Consider the following 16,513-nt stretch of genomic DNA (forward strand, 5'->3'; position numbering starts at 1 on the left):
TAATCTTATTTTATCGTTGAAAAACTGAAGAGGAAAAATCGCATTTGCCCCAAAAAACTGTTGTCACCCCCCTCCCCACCCCACATTGGGCCAGCCCACATAAGGGCCAACTAATGCTCATGGCAGTAATGCTCACAGCAGCACTTTGAGCCCACAATGCCAGGTCTTGCTGAAGGACCTGCCTTCTCTCTGAATCAGAGGCTCAGAGCGGGAATCATTGTGGATTCCCCCTTGAAGGTGAAGCAAACAAGCTCTGCTCAATTGTCCACATGATGCCAGAAAAATACAGTCTGTCCTTTTCACTCTTACCTTTTTTATATGTGCCCAATGGACATGAAAGAATCTGGCCAAGATGGCCTGCTATACTGGGGAGGTATTTCACAAGCCTGTATTGCACAGGTGTTCTTAGGTACTTTCCAAAGCAGAGAGGATATTTCCTAAAGGTATCTTTTCCAAAGAATATTATTGCAGGGATGAAGACCAATTTTCTAGTTTTACACACTGACTCATAGCACCAATGGTCCATTTCTGGATTGTCATGGTGGTCTGAAAAACATGCATTTTATGCATGAAAAACAAAGTCAATAGAACAATTTGGTTGAAAAATCAATTCAGGCCCACCTACTGAGTCAAATACAGAAGTCCAGTCACATATGTCAGGCCATGAAACCTCCCATTTCATTCCCCAGGCAGGACAGCAAGAACAGGATCAACTATCTTGCAGGCCATGCTGTAAATCTTGATGTGACTGGGAGAAAGGTGGGCTCACATGGCTTAATCTGGCTGGTTTTTATTCTGGATTATTTTGGTCATTTAAAAAAAAAGGTACTGCTTGATTATCAAATCAGGGTGGCTTCCATGAATTAAATTTGGGATTGGGATGATTTTTAAAAATAAACATCCTTGTGCCTAATTGGCCAACCAGAGGATTGCAATCCAATCAAGTTGCAATTCCCCAGGTGCACCTTTTACATTTGTTTTGTCTCTAGAATTAACAAGCAAAAGCAATATTAAGTGCCTTGTATTTCTGAGGGTCTCTAGCATCCAAACTAAAACAATGACCACAGAAGACTCTGGTACTTCTCAGAACAGATATAAATGCATGAGACCAAGTTGTACACAATATAATGTTATATATTCTAAAGTATAATTTTAACTGTGTGCATGTATATGTATGTTACAGCGTGTATACATTTGTCCAGTGCATATATATATATATATATATATATATATATATATATATATATATATATATATATATATATATATATATATATATACACACACACACATACATACGTAGGACAACGCTGCAAATTTCAAGTATATATTTAAAATTCTATTTTATAGTATTTTAATTCGCCCTCTCTGCATATTTAAAATTGCATTGCATGAGCAAACGCTGCCCTGCCCAGCCCAACGCGCTTAGTTGGAAGTAAATACCGGGCCTAAACGCTGCCATGCAAACGGCGGCGGTTTCCGCGCTAGGGAACCCGCGCCCAGAGCGCATCAGCCTGCGGCCGTAAGGGCAGGCCGGCAGCGGCCACAACGAAGCCGCCGCCTCCCTCCCTCCCTCCGCCCGGGGAGGAGCTTTCAGGCTGCCACAGGGCGTGGGGAGGGCAGGATTTAAAACGAAGGGCGGCGACGCCGCGCACAAAAGCTTGCTATAGGCTTAAGGGAGGTTACAGTCAAGGCAACGGGGGAGGTCAGCAGGCAGGCGCAAAGTGGGGGGCAACAAGCAGGCTCCGCGCCCGCCTTCCTCAACCATGCAGCAGGCCGGCCCGGCAGCCGGGAGAGCCCCTCCGCAGCTGCTCCCCAAGAGTTGTCTCCATGCGGCACATTTCTGAAACAAGACTCGCAACTTGGATGGAAAGTGGAAGGAAGGAAGCGAAGCCATCCCTGGAGAGGAAGGGGACGCCAGGCGGGAGCGCGTAAAAAGGCGCCGTCGCCGCCCTGAAGTTGGTGAGTCAGGCCGGGCAAAAAGGAGAGCGAGGGAGAGGAAGAACATGGCAGGAAGAGAGCCAGGCTGGCCGGGCGCTTGCAGCATCTGCCGCAGTGGCCGCCACCGCCGGGCGCAGCCGCCACCCTTGTGCGCAGCAGGGCGACTCTGAAGCGCTTTCGTTCCCGGCACGTCGGTGGGATGCGGCCCCGCCTCGGCTAGAGAGCTGCCGGGGATGCCCCCTGGGTAGGGAGCCGCCAGGCCAGGGCCAATTGGGCTGCGTCATCGAGAGAGGGGCTCCCTTCCTTCCCTTCCCTTCCCCATTGTACGAGGAGGGTTCCCACGCGCAGCCTGCCTTCCCCCAGCGCCGCGTCCTCTCTTGCTCCCGAGGTGAGCCGGCTGCAACCCCTTGGGCCGCTCCGAAGCCAACGCAGCCGGGCCACACCCTCCGCCGGCCTGCCTCATAAGCGGTGAGGAGGGGGAGGGAGCGATGTGCGCCTGCCTCCTGCTCCGACGCTTTTAAAGGAGCCTATGGCGCCGGCTCACCTCCTTCCGGACCGCGGGGACAGGTTGGATTGGAAAGGACGAAAAAGGTCCCAGGCTCGTCCCGCCCTGGCCCTTCCTTTCTTGCTCAAGCATTGAAAAACTGGGATGTAGCCCTTTCCAACAGGAACGTTCTTCTTCCCCCCCCCCCTTGTTAAATTTTCAACAGCGGGAAGTGACAGCTGGGTTCCAATCAATCAACTCTCTGCAAACGGGCTAAAAAGAAAAAAAAAAAGAATCCAGCGCTGAAATCGAGAATCAGAAGTTCTTTACTCTGGTCAGCAAGCAACTCGGCTTGGGTTATACTGAAGTGTAGCTAGCATCCTTTTCACTGTGAAAGTGGAGTAGTATCAGGTGCAAACCGAGCTGAGTCTGGATTTTGGCTGCCTTTCCTCCGTCTCCCTTCTCTTCCCTCTGGCACCTAAAGACTTCATTTTTACCAGTGGAGATTAATGGAATGATGGTGCGGAAAAGGCAGAGAGATCCTGCCGGGCTCAGCAGGGACTCCTTGGGGGGTGACAGCAGCAGCAGAGGGGTCCCAAGAGGCATGCAAGTGCCCCCCAGGCACTATGGCTAGCAGCGGCTCTGGCAAAGCTACCAGTGAGGCATCCACCCCAAGCAGCAGTGCTTTGCAGAGGAAGAAGCTTATCTCCATCTGTGACCATTGCAAGATCAAAATGCAGCTGGTGGCAGATTTGCTCCTGCTGTCTAGCGAGAGCCGACCTGTCAACACTGAGAGCCTGTCAGCCTCTGGGGAATCTTTTGAGAAGTGCAGGGACACGATCATAGCTCGGACAAAGGGCCTGTCCATCTTGACTCATGATATCCAGAGCCAGCTGAACATGGGGCGGTTCACCGAGGTGGGGGACATCCTGGCAGAGATGGGGGATCTGGTGGTCTCCTTGACCGAATGCTCTGCCCACGCTGCTTACTTGGCGGCAGTGGAGACTCCAGGCGCACAGCCTGCTTCGCCTGGCTTGGTGGATCGCTACAAGGTCACCAGGTGTAAACACGAGGTGGAACATGGCTGTGGGGTCCTGAAAAGCACCCCGCTGGCTGACATGAGCCCTCAGTTGCTGTTGGAGGTGTCCCAGAATATGTCCAAGAACTTGAAATTTCTGACCGACGCCTGCGTCCTGGCCAGTGAGAGGTCCAAGGACAAGTTTGCCAAGGAGCAGTTCAAGTTGAGTGTCAAGTGCATGAGCACCAGCGCCTCAGCCCTCTTGGCCTGCGTCCGGGAGGTGAAGATTTCACCCAGCGAGCTGACACGGAATCGGTGCATCTTGTTCAGCGGACCTTTGGTGCAGTCCGTCTATGCTCTGGTGGGCTTTGCCACTGAGCCCCAGTTTTTGGGCAAAGCGGCTACCATCAATCTGGAAGGCAAAGCCGTGCAGACTGCCATTTTGGGGGGTGCTATGAGCGTTGTTTCGGCTTGTGTCCTCCTCACCCAATGCCTCAGGGATATCGCCCAACACCCCGACAGTACCTCCAAAATGACTGAATACAGGGAAAGGTTGAAGAACTCTGCCTGTGCCATCTCTGATGGTTGCAACCTGTTGTCTCAGGCACTAAGGGAAAGATCTTCCCCCAGGACTTTGCCGCCAGTGAACAACAATTCTGTGAATTAATGTTTTTCATTTTGCATATGATGGTCACTACTTATGGAAATGTACCCAGGTCTCCTCTCCCTGCTCTGGTTTTGTAGATACCAAAGAATTTGTGTGAGCCCAAACCTTTGATTTCTCAAAAATTTAATTCTTTTGGCATGGTGGGGCAACAAAGCTACACATTTATTCTGTGTGGAAATAATCAGCTTTCAGTGGCTGACATTTTGGGGCAGGAGGTCTTTTTTTTAAAGTAAACCTTCCTTATAATTTACTTAAAACACCTACAACAAGTTAAACATTTCATGAGGTAGGAGAATCTTTTTTAAAACAAGAAAAAGCTTTAATCGTGCTGGATGCGGTTTAAAAAAATTGGTGAGGGTCTAGTTTTCCTTTCTTTTTTGTGTCTTCCAGAGTTTCTCTTCTAAATTTTACTGTTCAGTTGTGCAGGAAGAAAAAAAAGTTACCTCAGTTTTCATACAGTTTGAAAGATGCGAAACTTTCAAGGATGGATGTAGCTACTTTTTGTGTTGTCAGTTGTTTTGTATGATCCCTTTTGAATCAAGTGTTAGGTTAGAAGTGCATTTGCTGTGTTGTGTGGAGGATGGTTGTAATCTCCAAACTTGGAGACGGGAAAGCTACTGTGAGTGTTTTTAAAATGGGGGAGAGAAATTACACTATAACATGAAAATGATTTGAGAAGGGTGTTTTTTCAGCATCAGGTTTTTTTTAAAAAAAACAACAACAACCTTGCATGTACTGGAGTATTTATTTCATCTATTAAAATGTTATGTTTCTCAGATGACTTTCTGTGAATCTCTTCATGCTTAAACAGTATTCAGGCCAGCTGAAGACTTGTCACCTCTCCTGGAGAATTGGTGAACATACGAACATATGAAGCTGCCTTATACTGAATCAGACCCTTGGTTCATCAAAGTCAGTATTGTCTTCTCAGACTGGCAGCGGCTCTCCAGGGTCTCAAGCTGAGGTTTTTCACACCTATTTGCCTGGACCCTTTTTTGGAGATGCCAGGGATTGAACCTGGGACCTTCTGCTTCTCAAGCAGATGCTCTACCACTGAGCCACCATCCCTCCCCTAAAGGGTGGTTATAGATGCAGTTCATTTGGGCTGAGCATTGCATTGCACAGACATGAATTGTCTGACTACTGGGTAGTTAAAAAAAACCCACACCTTTCCTACCTTGGGTTTGTTGTCCGTACTTTCTCCATTCCCACCCCAAAACACTTTTAACTTTAAATGTGAGGCTTTAAGACTGCTTCTAAATGGATGACATATGGCTCAGAGATGAGCCTCGTAAAAGATGCTGTCTTGTGCCCCCCTACTAGAGAGTAAACTCCCATAAACTCAGGGTGGGGGAGCAATGTGTTAAGAGTGTAGACTGCAGAAGCCTGAATTCAAACCCCCATTTAGGGATGAAACGTGAAATCTTTCTGCAGAACTTGCCCGCTAAGGTTGTTGTGGGGGACAAAATGGGCGGTTGCCACGAGCTCTGTGGACTAGAAGTATAAAAAAGGAATCCTAATGGGATTTCTGAGACAAATGCTAATAGGATCAGACCTCACAATTTTTTCCCCAGGAAGACAAATTCTAGCTTGCCTTTAGGGAAATAGTCTGGAGTATGTTTTGTGACCTGGTTTGTTTTTCTGTCAAAGATCTTTATTGTGATGTTTGATGGCTGAGCTGATATAGCCAAAAATACTGCAGAACCTTCTTCCTTCTATGGAGTGGCCGGCTTTTATTTAGTTTGGTGTTGTTTAGTCTTGTTTAGGACATGTTGCTTCAGAGTTTGCTTCTTTTTTTTTTTAAAGGATCATTGTAAAAGGAAATTCTTCTTCTGCTTTGCATTCTCCATAACTCTGTTAAGGGCTCCTGAAAGAGAAGTTCATCAGTAGCAGAGAAACTTTCCTGGAAGCCTGCTCCTTCCTAACTTCTCCTGAAATGTGCCAGTGCACTGGAGCATTGATTGGGGTTTAGGGTACGTTTCTGCTCAGAGGGAGATGACAAGGTCTGGCCAGTTCCCCACCTGAACTGCAGTATGTGTCCCAGTTTTTTGGGGCAACATGCAAGAAATCTGTAGCAGGTTTGTCTATGCAAAAAAGGCAGAAAAAGACAGTATTTTACAGCAATGAGGGATGTATTGGTGTATTTCAGTTTCATATTGTTCTAATTCTTGCCTAACAGTTTGTCTTTTTAAATGTTAGATTTGAAAGGGTTTGTCCACTCAGTAGGGGAGGTGGTATAATTTCAGGTGGCAACAGCGCCATCCTAAGCACAGTTACCTGCTTCTATGCCCATTGACTACAACAGGCTTAGAAACACAGCCTAGCATGGCACTGCAAGAGACTTTAGGGTATGTGAGGAGCCATTCCCTCAAAATTCCAGATCTATTAGCGCAGCAAAATTAAGCAGGAGTCCAGTAGAAGATGACCTTTAACTGGTAGGCAACATGTCCTTTCTATCTCATGTTGGTTCTCCCATTTGGAATGTTTGGGCTGAAAGCACCATCTCTGAACTTGACCTCTTCCTTTCTCTCTCTTTTGCAGCCCTCTTGTATTTTGAACATCCTGTGGACCACTGCAGTGTTAAGACATTGCAGCAACAATAAACATGCTGCCCAGTCTTTGATCCTAATATGGGACCTGGGTGAACTGGAGTTTGCTTTCCCTCTGCCATAAACCAAGGTTCTGAAACTTGGTTCATAATAGCGGCATTTGGTCCAGAGGCTGGGTCATGGACCAGCCCATAGAACTTTTTGTTGCTGCTTGGAAGGACTCACTTAATAGGCATGCATAGAGAGCATTCACTGGCTTCCCTTTTTCTTCAGTGGGAACCCATAAAGGCCCCTCAAGTTTATCCTCACAACAACTCTGTGAGAGAGGTTATGAGAATGCATGACCGATCCCAGGTCACTCAGCAAGGTTACAGGGCAGAGTGGGGATTCTAAACCCAAAAGCCTCACCCTCACTTGAGAGGGGGGAAGAAAAGTGCGAAGACTTCAACAACCGTGTTTGTTCTCATTACAAGCAGCTCTCTGCCAAGATGTCTGAATGTAGCCATTATTTCAAGAGTTCGTAAAATCGACCTGTAATTTAGGCCAGGATTATTTACCCCATCTTTTAAGGGGGGGCAGTGCTGAAAAACTGGTTTGTCAAAGGCCAGCTGCCTGTGACCTCACAAATCATTCTCGTAGCCTAGTGGCTAATATGGTTTGGGAATATATTGGGAAATCTGGTATTTTGGGCTGATGTTTGTTCTACCGATGTGTGTTCAACAACAAGGGGCTGCTATCCAGAACATCATAGCACTCAGTCCAGGGACCACACAGTTTGCAGAGGGAATGGCATATGTCCTTTGTATCTATGAGAGGTTTGCCTCAAATATACCCTCTTTTCTCTCATCCATCCAAGCAAAGGAATGCATTTTGCTCCACTCGCTTGTACACGAATATAATCCCAAAGGTTTAGGACCCAGGTAGGGATTCTGTTAGCACTAGAAGAATCTCTCAGCTTGCTCAGAGACCCTACATGATCCTGGGCCCTTGCCTGAGAAAGGGTGCTAATTAATTGTCTTATTTAACAACAGGGTAAGAAATCATAAGATCAGGTCCCCTTAGTCCTGCTCCCATTATTTGCTATAATATGACTCAAATTTACCTGCTCCATTTTGCAGGCTTTAAAGGGGCAAAAACATCTGAAGGGCAAAAGTATAAATCTGACAGGAAACTGGCTCCTACTATATAATTACAGCTTTCCTGTAACATTAATTTGTTAGAGATAACTTTAGTGGATGTATTTTCAAGGCTGTTGGTCCAAAAAAAAATCTTCTTGTTCACATGCCAACATATATCTGTAATTTGTGGTCTAAAATATAATTTGTGGAACTTGCTGTGATGCAGGTGATGGTTTATTTGGAGTATAGTGGAGTATGATGTTGATCAGTTCCATGGATAATGTTTTAGTATTTTTTAAATTCTTCCTTCATATTTCTTCTCTCATCTGTGACATCCATATATAACATTATGGAATTTGCTTTTTCTCACTTAGGAGAAGGAAGTTTATTCTAATGTGATAAAATGAATTGTTGAGAAATCAGAAGCTAATTTTTAGGACAATGTTTTTCCATAAATATTATGATATCCTGACTTTCCTCTCAAAAGGAGCCCAAGACAATAAAACTAGTTTCTGTTGAAATCTTAAACCAAAACAACAGCTATAAGAAAGAATGCTACCATCTATAGCAGCTTGTCAAAAATTAAAAATCACCTCCCCCAATCAATAACTTTGTGTTGATTCATAAACAGTTTGACAACCAGTCAGCAGAAAAAAGTCTCTTGAAACAGAATAGTTCTACAGAACCTTTTCAAAGCCAACGGAGCAGATGCCCCCCATTACAGAGCAAGGTGCCGTGCGGAGAAAAGCCTGCAATCTAAATGGACAATCTACAGATGAAACAGCAAGTCAGAGATGTTGGAGAGTAGTGCTTTTGTGTACTGCTTCCACATGGAGAGGACATAAAAACAAACCCTCTGCTAAGAAAATACGGCAGCTGTGTGCAAGTGGTGTGACAACACCATGCACAGGCCCCTGACCCTGTGTGAACCGAGTCTTTGCAAAAATATGGGAATGTGCCTGTGATCACACTGGAACCCCTTTAAAGCTCAGAAATTCTCCTTTTCCCTCACTTTCCTATTCCCCACTGAGCCAAAACACAAATAATTAAATATAAAATCCATAAAAGCATCTCAACTGGTTCGCCCATTTCCATTCATTTACCAGAGACCAGCTTGGCCGAGTTATAGCTTTTTTCCTAAGAATGCCTTACTAAACTTGGGTTTTGGAGTGTAGAAATACATGTGCTAGTGCCTTAAGCATACAAAGTACGTTAATAGAAATATTGTAACCAGAGGGGGAGAATCTATGGGTTGCCATTTTCAGAGGCATCCCTGTGTATCATTCCACTGAAACTGTTTGGCACCATTTGGACAATGGCCTGTTGAACTATTGCTCGGATAAAGAGAATGTTAAGTTTGAATTGCTGCATTCCCTGCTAGTGCAGTACACTAGAAAAAAAATGGGGGGGTGTACTATATGCTATGGAAGACTATATTTAGGCATGTAGTCAGCTCTGGAGCACTGAGCCTCTGCTTTGAATGTCCTGGTTCCTTGTCAGATTGCCAGCACTCTGGAACTCCCTTTGCTTTCTGCAATTTCCTTTTTATGTTAAACATTTAGTGTGAGTCTGGCTCCTTTCTGTTTCTCCTTGGAGCATTTGAACTCTTATGCCAGTGCTGTTTCTTTAGTAACTCCTTCAGTTTTGCCTGATAAGATGTTTATTTGCTGAGAAGCTCCTCTAAGTTAAACATTTTGAGGATTCTGTTTCTCTCCCCCCCCCTCCCCAGTAGTATAGTTACTATTAATAACATGTTGTTTAATTTTGAAAATGTCAACCCTATCCTATGCAGTGGTAGGCTGAAGCCACAGTACTGAAGTCCATGGACTTGGATAAACATCTGAAGCAGTGTTTAGTGAGTCACAGTACTGGTCCTTTTAGCCCAATAGTGTCTTACCAGTGACTTTCCAGGCAGAGATCTCTCCATTCCGTGGTATTTGAGATCTTTAACTGGAGATGCTGCAGACTAAACCTGGAACCTCCTGAGATGTTCTACCACTGAGCTGGGACCACTTTCTGCAGTGCCTAACCGCACAGGATTGCTGCCTTGGTATGATTTCGAAATGAAAGGTATGCCAGCATGGCTGATCTTACACAAACAGACTTACAGCCTGCTTCATGTGTACTATTTTGATTTAAACTAGTCTAAGATTAGGCAGAGGCTGTAGCTTCATGGTAGAGCATCTGCTTGGCATTCAGAAGGTCCCAGGTTCAATCCCTGACACCTCCAGTTAAAAGATCTGGCAGTGGGGGATGTGAATGATCTTGGGAGAGCTGCTGTCAGTCTGAGTAGATGATGAGTAAATGAGTCAGTCTGATGGACCAAAGGTCTGATTCAGTATAAGGCAGCTTCATGTGTTCAAAATCTAATTCCTACTGAATTGATGCATCTGTCTGGGCTCTTGTCACTTCAGACTGTGGGTGAGGGCTCAGATGATAGAATTCCCCAAACAAGCAAGTTTTTAAAAATCCCTGCAGTCAGAAAACTAACACAATGGTGAGAGCCTAGCTTCCCTGACATGCTATCCTTCTGTGTGCAGAGATGGGAAACTACTTTCAGCTGAAAGATACATTTTCCTACCCTAAATTAAAATTGGAGACATACTTCACTTTTATATCCAAGCAGGTTTTATTTTTATACAAATATCCTGCCCTAAAAGGAGCCCACTTCCCTGGTTTCTGCATGAGTCACTGTTCTGGGCAGGTCTCCTCTGAGGACAGGTAGTTTTGCTCTGCCTTTGCACCAGGACTTATTGACTGCTCAACTGCATCCCACAGAGAGCTGGGACAAAAATAGCTCCTCTCCACTGGAAAGAAGCAAAGCCAGAATAGTAAGCCATACAGAGATATAGCAGAAAGCCTCATGTGTGAGTTCTTAAGGGTCACAGGAGCTTTTATTGTTCATAGCCCACTAATGAGATCCCATGACATTCAAGGTGGGATTTGATACTCTTATTCTCAGGCATTTCCATATTTCAGTCAGCTGTAAATATGATTAATTTGTTTTGACAGATTTTTTAAAAAATGGATGCATGGAAATAGCATCTCCCAGTATTGCGTAATAACTCACAACTTGTCCAAGCTATTAGTTCCTCTCTCCTAAATTCTGCTTCCAGACACCCACATAAAGATGTCAATGTGATCCCACTTTGAACAGATTTGTGCCTCTGCTTTCTCAGTATTTTCAAAGGAAGTAGGGAAAGTAGATCAGTGACGTACTTTGCAATTTTGTAATAGTTTTTTTTTGTAATAATATGATAAATGGAACTAAATCTGAGAGAGAAGCTTGGACTTGTTTGCTGTTGCACTGGCTGCCTTAAAAAGAAAGTGAAAGGTGAACAGTTGGAGTTCCTTGTTCAACAATGAAATGAGATAAAAGGGAAATTTACAGACTGATGAATTAGATTTGGAAATAAATGCTCAACAAAACTGACTCTGCATCCCAGATAGATCCTGTTCAGTTGGCCTAGAATTGTTAAACTAAAGTGTCTGACCTTAGTGAGTACTCAGGGAAGCTTTCATGTTTATTGTGAGAAGAGAGTGACCACAACTGGCCCCAGGTTTGGAGCATTTTAGGAAAGCTGAATGCTCTGAGGAACAGAAAACTCCATGTTATACAGGGGAGTAGTGGAAGAATTTGGGTTTGTCTGCATCACCTAAGCTAATGTTGTGCTTGGTCAGCTTGCTTGCAGCCAAGATCATCAGTTTTAACTTACATTAAGTTATCTAACAGGGCTTAATGCTGTTGCATTATCTAACTGGGCATAACTCTCACTTTAGAGAGTCTGACCACAGATTTTGTGCCCCTTTATCTTCTCATAAAGAGGCCAGGATCAATTCTATGGTTACCCTGGAAAGTCTGGAAACTTCCAAAACTTTTAACCTTTCATTTCAATATTTTAAGAAACAAGCCTTAGTCTTCCAGTGATTCCTTTGTCTGCACAGCTCTCTTTTCCATATTGGAGCTCCAAAGCTGGCTCTTTCTGGCTTGTGCAGACAGCTGCAGCTGTAAACATGGCTCTGTTTAAAACTTTTGTTCCTTTTGTCCCACGTGCTCTCCTTGGGAGAAGACCTTGGCTTAAAATTCAAAGCACAGTCAGGCCTGGCCCTTGTGTGGTGGTGAGTAGCTCCCATTTCCTGCTCACACTTGATTTAAATGATCAGGCTTGAAAATGAAAAGGGTTTTCACCTCCCAGGTAGTTTTGCTAACTTCCCTCAGGCCTCCCCTTCTGAATCATGTACAGTTGGGCTGGTGGGGGTTAGTAACTCAGCTTTTGCAATGGAGATGGAAGTAATCATACTTTGGGCCTCTTTGGCATTTCACATTTTTGAAGGGTCCATTTAGGACAGCATAGGCAGCCTTTATGCTTTTGGTGCTGAACAAGATGCAGTGTCCTTTTAGTTCTGAGCCACTGCAAACAGGTTCTGGAGACATGGCATTTGATAAATAACTAAATCCACCTGTGAAACTTCAGTGTGCTAGTAAACAACTGCTGAGGGGGGCATTGCTTTGCATCTCAGGGTTTTGCCTTGGCTAGAGGCTGTGCAGGCCTGGGAGATGATGGCAGGCATAAGCTACCCCTATAACTTTCACCCGTGCTCTGGCCCCAGCAGTTCTTCCAGTGCTTTGGTTGTAAAGATCTGGCCCCAGGTGCCAAGCAAAATGGCCCAGGGAGGCCATTTGAAGTTGTTACATATGAAGTTGTAAGGATCAGTGTCTGAAAGAAGGTTGCCCTATTGCATGGGGTGCTTATGCATTGGCCAGGATGGAACGATTCATTGTAGAATAAATAATGATGATGATAATCCTGCATTGCAGCACCCCTTTCCCCTCCAAGTCACCTCTCCTCTTTCCAACAACATGCGTAGTAGTTTCCCTCCGAGTGGCTGGTTTAATGTCACGACACAGCAGTTTTGAAAAAGCTGCTTTTGCGCCACAGTGGCGAGGCTTTTCCTAGAAGTGTGTGTTGTGGGCCTGTCAGAAAGGCAGACCACGCCCTTCCCCTTTCCCACTAGTTTCCTGCTGAAGTCATGCCTTGAAGCCTTCTCAAGCCTCCCCACCCCCCCACCCCCATTCCTTATGCGCTCAACTGACTACTTAGGAGCCAAGTTTCCTTTCTGTCGCACAAAAGCAAAATGTGGGTCCCTAATTATCAAAGAAGGAAATCCTTCCTGTAAATCCATGTGTAATCACTATTGTTAGCCTTCCCAAGACTCCCCCTCCCACTTGTGACTACTGCTCAAAGTTTGTGTATGTGTGTGCAGTGCTGTGCACGCACACTCAGAGTGGGGACAAGTGGTTCCTTAGAGCTCTCGGCTCAGTTTTTTCCCCTTCTCTCATCCAGGCAGTAGCTTGGAACAGTTGGTGAATTCCATTTTCTATGCACTCTGGTCTGGAACACTAATTAGTTCAAGGAGGCAGCTTGCTGTTTAGAACTACAACAGTTGCTATCAGAATCTTCTCTCTCTGAAGAGCTGGCAAAGTTTGTAGGCTGGGGAATCTCTGTGGCGGTCAAGCCAACTCTCTGGTGCCTTTGATTCCACACAGTCCAGCCACAGTCTGCTTCAACTAAGTGAATTCAAAAGACCAGAAAGAATGCAAACACAGACATCTGCTGAAACGAAGCAGCAATTTGAAAATTAGATGCATTTTTGCCTGGTTTCATTGATGCAAATGCTGAGTTTGGCTTTAAGTTTTTCCCGCCCTGTCTAACAATGAACCATTTCCAAGTTTGCTTTTCTCCCTGTCTGAATTGCTGAAAGTACATGCCCTTCAGATTGTTGCACTTGGCACTGAATCTAGAAGCTACCACTTCCTCCAGAATAAAATGGCAAGAGGGCACAACATGGTCCTTCAAAGACAGGAACCGCAACAGATACATTGATACATCATTCTCTAGGTTATATTTTCTGGAAAGCAGCTGGTGAATTCCATTTCAAGAGAGATCTCCTTCACAGAACTGACTACCAACTGATATAATTGCAGGTACTCTACCTGTAGGGGAAGGAGTATGCCACTGTTCTGCAAGAGCAATACAGTTCAGCTTCCTCCTGGCCAGGGGTCGTTTTGCAGAAAAATAAGTGGTACAGCTCATTAGTACAACTCATTAGCATATGCCACTCTCCACCTCCCACCAGCCAAAAGCAACCTGATGCAAAAAAGGAGAGCCCTGGGCAAGTGAGGCCTGCTGGGTCTGGCTAGAGATCCAGCCAGCCCAAGCAGGCTTTGTTCACCTGGGGATCTCCTTGGCTACCCCACCCCCAGTCAAAAGGCCAGCAAGCCACCACTGCCCAAAATCACATAAGTGGAGAAAGGGTGGTGTGGGCTTCTCCAGGGGTTAATGAGGGCTGCTGGGTGTGTGGCAAAGCTCCTGGTGGCTGGCTGGCTGCCTGCTCTCCTAATCCAGGGATTGTTATGCAGCTGCACCTACTATTCAATGGACAAGGTAGGTGGAGAGGAGGAGGGCCCCCCCTCCCCTGTAAGAAAGCTTCAGGAGCTGCACTCTTGTGAGCTGCTGAAATCAAGATCTGCTCCTGGCTTTCACAGAAAAAAGCAAATTTCTAGAAAGGTGGCAAAAACTGAAAAGCTAGATTTGAGTCCAGTAGCACTTTAATGACCAACAAGTTTTTGGGGGGTGGGGGGAAGGGTAAGTTCCCAAAAGCAAAGCTCTCTTTGTCAGAGACCAGGTATCTTGTCAGATACCTGACAAAGGGAGTTTAATTCCTGGAAGCTTATAACCCAAATTGTTGGTTTCTAATGTGCTCCTGGACTCAAATCTAACTCTTCTAGTGCAGACATAGCTACCCCCTAAAACAACAACAACTGAAAAGGACTCCTGTTTTTTGGGAGGAGTTTCAGTGTTCCACCCCACAAGTAGCAAAACCAGCATGCTGAATAGTAAACTGCATAACAAAGGAATCTTACAGTTCTCAGGAGCCACAGATATGGCAGGCTTACAGAAATACACAGAGGGGTGATCATAAAGCTTCCCCCCCCCCTTTTTTCAAACAGCAATACATTTCCAAGTTGCTGACTAAGAGGCCAGCAAGTGTGTGTGTTTCGTTTAGGGAAGGATTGGGTGTGTCTGTGAGGAGGGGCCTTGTTTTCTTCTCCTCAAGGAGGACCATTTCCAGGGCTTTGTTTTTCATCTTTTGATTAGAAGTGAGTATTAAATTACCCAAGAGCAGTTATAATTCTTGCCACCTCTACTCAGCCTTCCATCCTTATGAGGTTGGTAAAATGAGTACCCCACTTGCTGGGGTGGGGGAGTGTAGATGACTGGAGAAGGCAATGGCAAACCACTCCGTTAAAAAGTCTGCCAAGAAAACGTCATGATGTGACGTCACCCCATAGGCCTGTAACGACTCGGTGCTTGCACAGGGGGCCCGACTACTTTTACCTTTTAGTATGATAGTTTGCCTAACAAAATCCTCCTAACAGTGGTGTTATGGCAGAAAATGGCCATGGGGTGAAGTTTTATTCATATTCTCTTGAATTTCCACAAAAGAAATTAAAAACATTTCTTGGTTTCCTGTAAAATACAGAAAGTGGCATCACAGCCCAGAATGCTGTAGCAGCATGGTACAGTGAGCAAAGTGTCGGCTTAGGATCTGGAGTTGAATCCCCATTCTTGCCAGGGAAGTTTGATGGGTGACCTTGAGCCCTTGCTGATTTCTTTCAGGCCTCATGCATATCAGTCTCATTTCCCCCACATTCCCTCCCCCACAGACTGCTAGAAAGGCTTATGGTTTCAGATGGGTCCACTGATGTTTGGTGGTTGTCGTTGTTTTGGAAAGCCCTGAGGTGAGGGGGGGATGGCAGGTGCAGGGGAAAGCGCTGTGGGGATGCTTGGTTGCCATTGTGGATTCTTCAGTGCACAACAGCAAAGAGTTATGCACAGACCTATCACTGTGTGGACAGAATATGGGGATTTGTCTTTACTTGGGCTAAACAGCAGCCAGGGAAAAGGTGTATGTGTTTTGGATGGAAGAAAGTACAGGATGGGAGGGAGACATTTCTGAAGAGCTGCAGTTCTGATACCATCCAGTTCTGGGCCAAACATCTAATCTTGTTGGCTCTGAAAGCACATAGAATCATAGAGTTGGAAGGGACTCCCAGGTCATTTAATAGTCCAACCCCCTGCACAATGCAGGAAATTCACAAATACCTTCCCCTAAGTTCACAGGATCAGCATTACTGTCAGATAGCCATCTAGCCTCTGTTTTGCAACCTCCAAGGAAGGAGAGCCCATCACCTCCCAAGGAAGCCGGTTCTACTGAGGAACTGCTGTGTCAGGAAGTTCTTCCTAATGTTGAGCCAGAAACTCTTCTGATTTAATTTCAACCCATTGGTTCTGGTCCTGCCTTCTGGACAACAGAAAACAATTCTGCACCATCTGGCAACCCTTCAAGTACTTGAAGATGGTGATCATATCACCTCTCAGTCGCTTCCTCTCCAGGCTAAACATATCCAGCTCCTTCAACCTTTCCTCATAGGATTTGGTCTCCAGACCAAGCTGCAGAGTCTTGTGAGCAAAAATTCTACTTTGTGAGCTACTGGAATTAAAGTTGTGAGCTACTGCATAACTTAGTTTGCTCTGGGGTCAGTTTTCCTGAGCTAAGACAAAAAATGTGTGAGCTGGAGGCTAAAAATCTGAGCTAGCTCATGCTAACTCAGCTTAGAGGGAACAGTGTTCCAGACCCTTCACCATCTTCACCCTCCTCTGGACCTTTGCA

General features: G+C 45.4%; 1 protein-coding gene and 1 non-coding gene across 2 annotated transcripts; one reads left to right on the forward strand and one right to left on the reverse strand.

The window, feature by feature from the left end:
* Positions 1–3,051: 3,051 nt before the first annotated feature.
* TLNRD1 (talin rod domain containing 1) lies at positions 3,052–4,886 on the forward strand. Its single transcript, XM_060260322.1, has one exon. The coding sequence runs from the start codon at positions 3,052–3,054 to the stop codon at positions 4,108–4,110; it is 1,059 nt and encodes a 352-aa protein (XP_060116305.1). The 3' UTR covers positions 4,111–4,886.
* Positions 4,887–5,106: 220 nt separating this feature from the next.
* Positions 5,107–5,181, reverse strand: TRNAL-GAG (transfer RNA leucine (anticodon GAG)). Its single transcript has one exon. It is a non-coding gene; the product is annotated as a tRNA-Leu (tRNA).
* Positions 5,182–16,513: the final 11,332 nt, after the last annotated feature.

Source organism: Heteronotia binoei, chromosome 19 (genome assembly GCF_032191835.1).
Source record: "Heteronotia binoei isolate CCM8104 ecotype False Entrance Well chromosome 19, APGP_CSIRO_Hbin_v1, whole genome shotgun sequence".
Lineage (NCBI taxonomy): Eukaryota > Metazoa > Chordata > Lepidosauria > Squamata > Gekkonidae > Heteronotia > Heteronotia binoei.

Excerpts from the sequence above, each read along its gene's own strand:
- TLNRD1 (XM_060260322.1), top strand. The coding sequence starts at position 3,052 with ATGGCTAGCAGCGGCTCTGGCAAAGCTACCAGTGAGGCATCCACCCCA.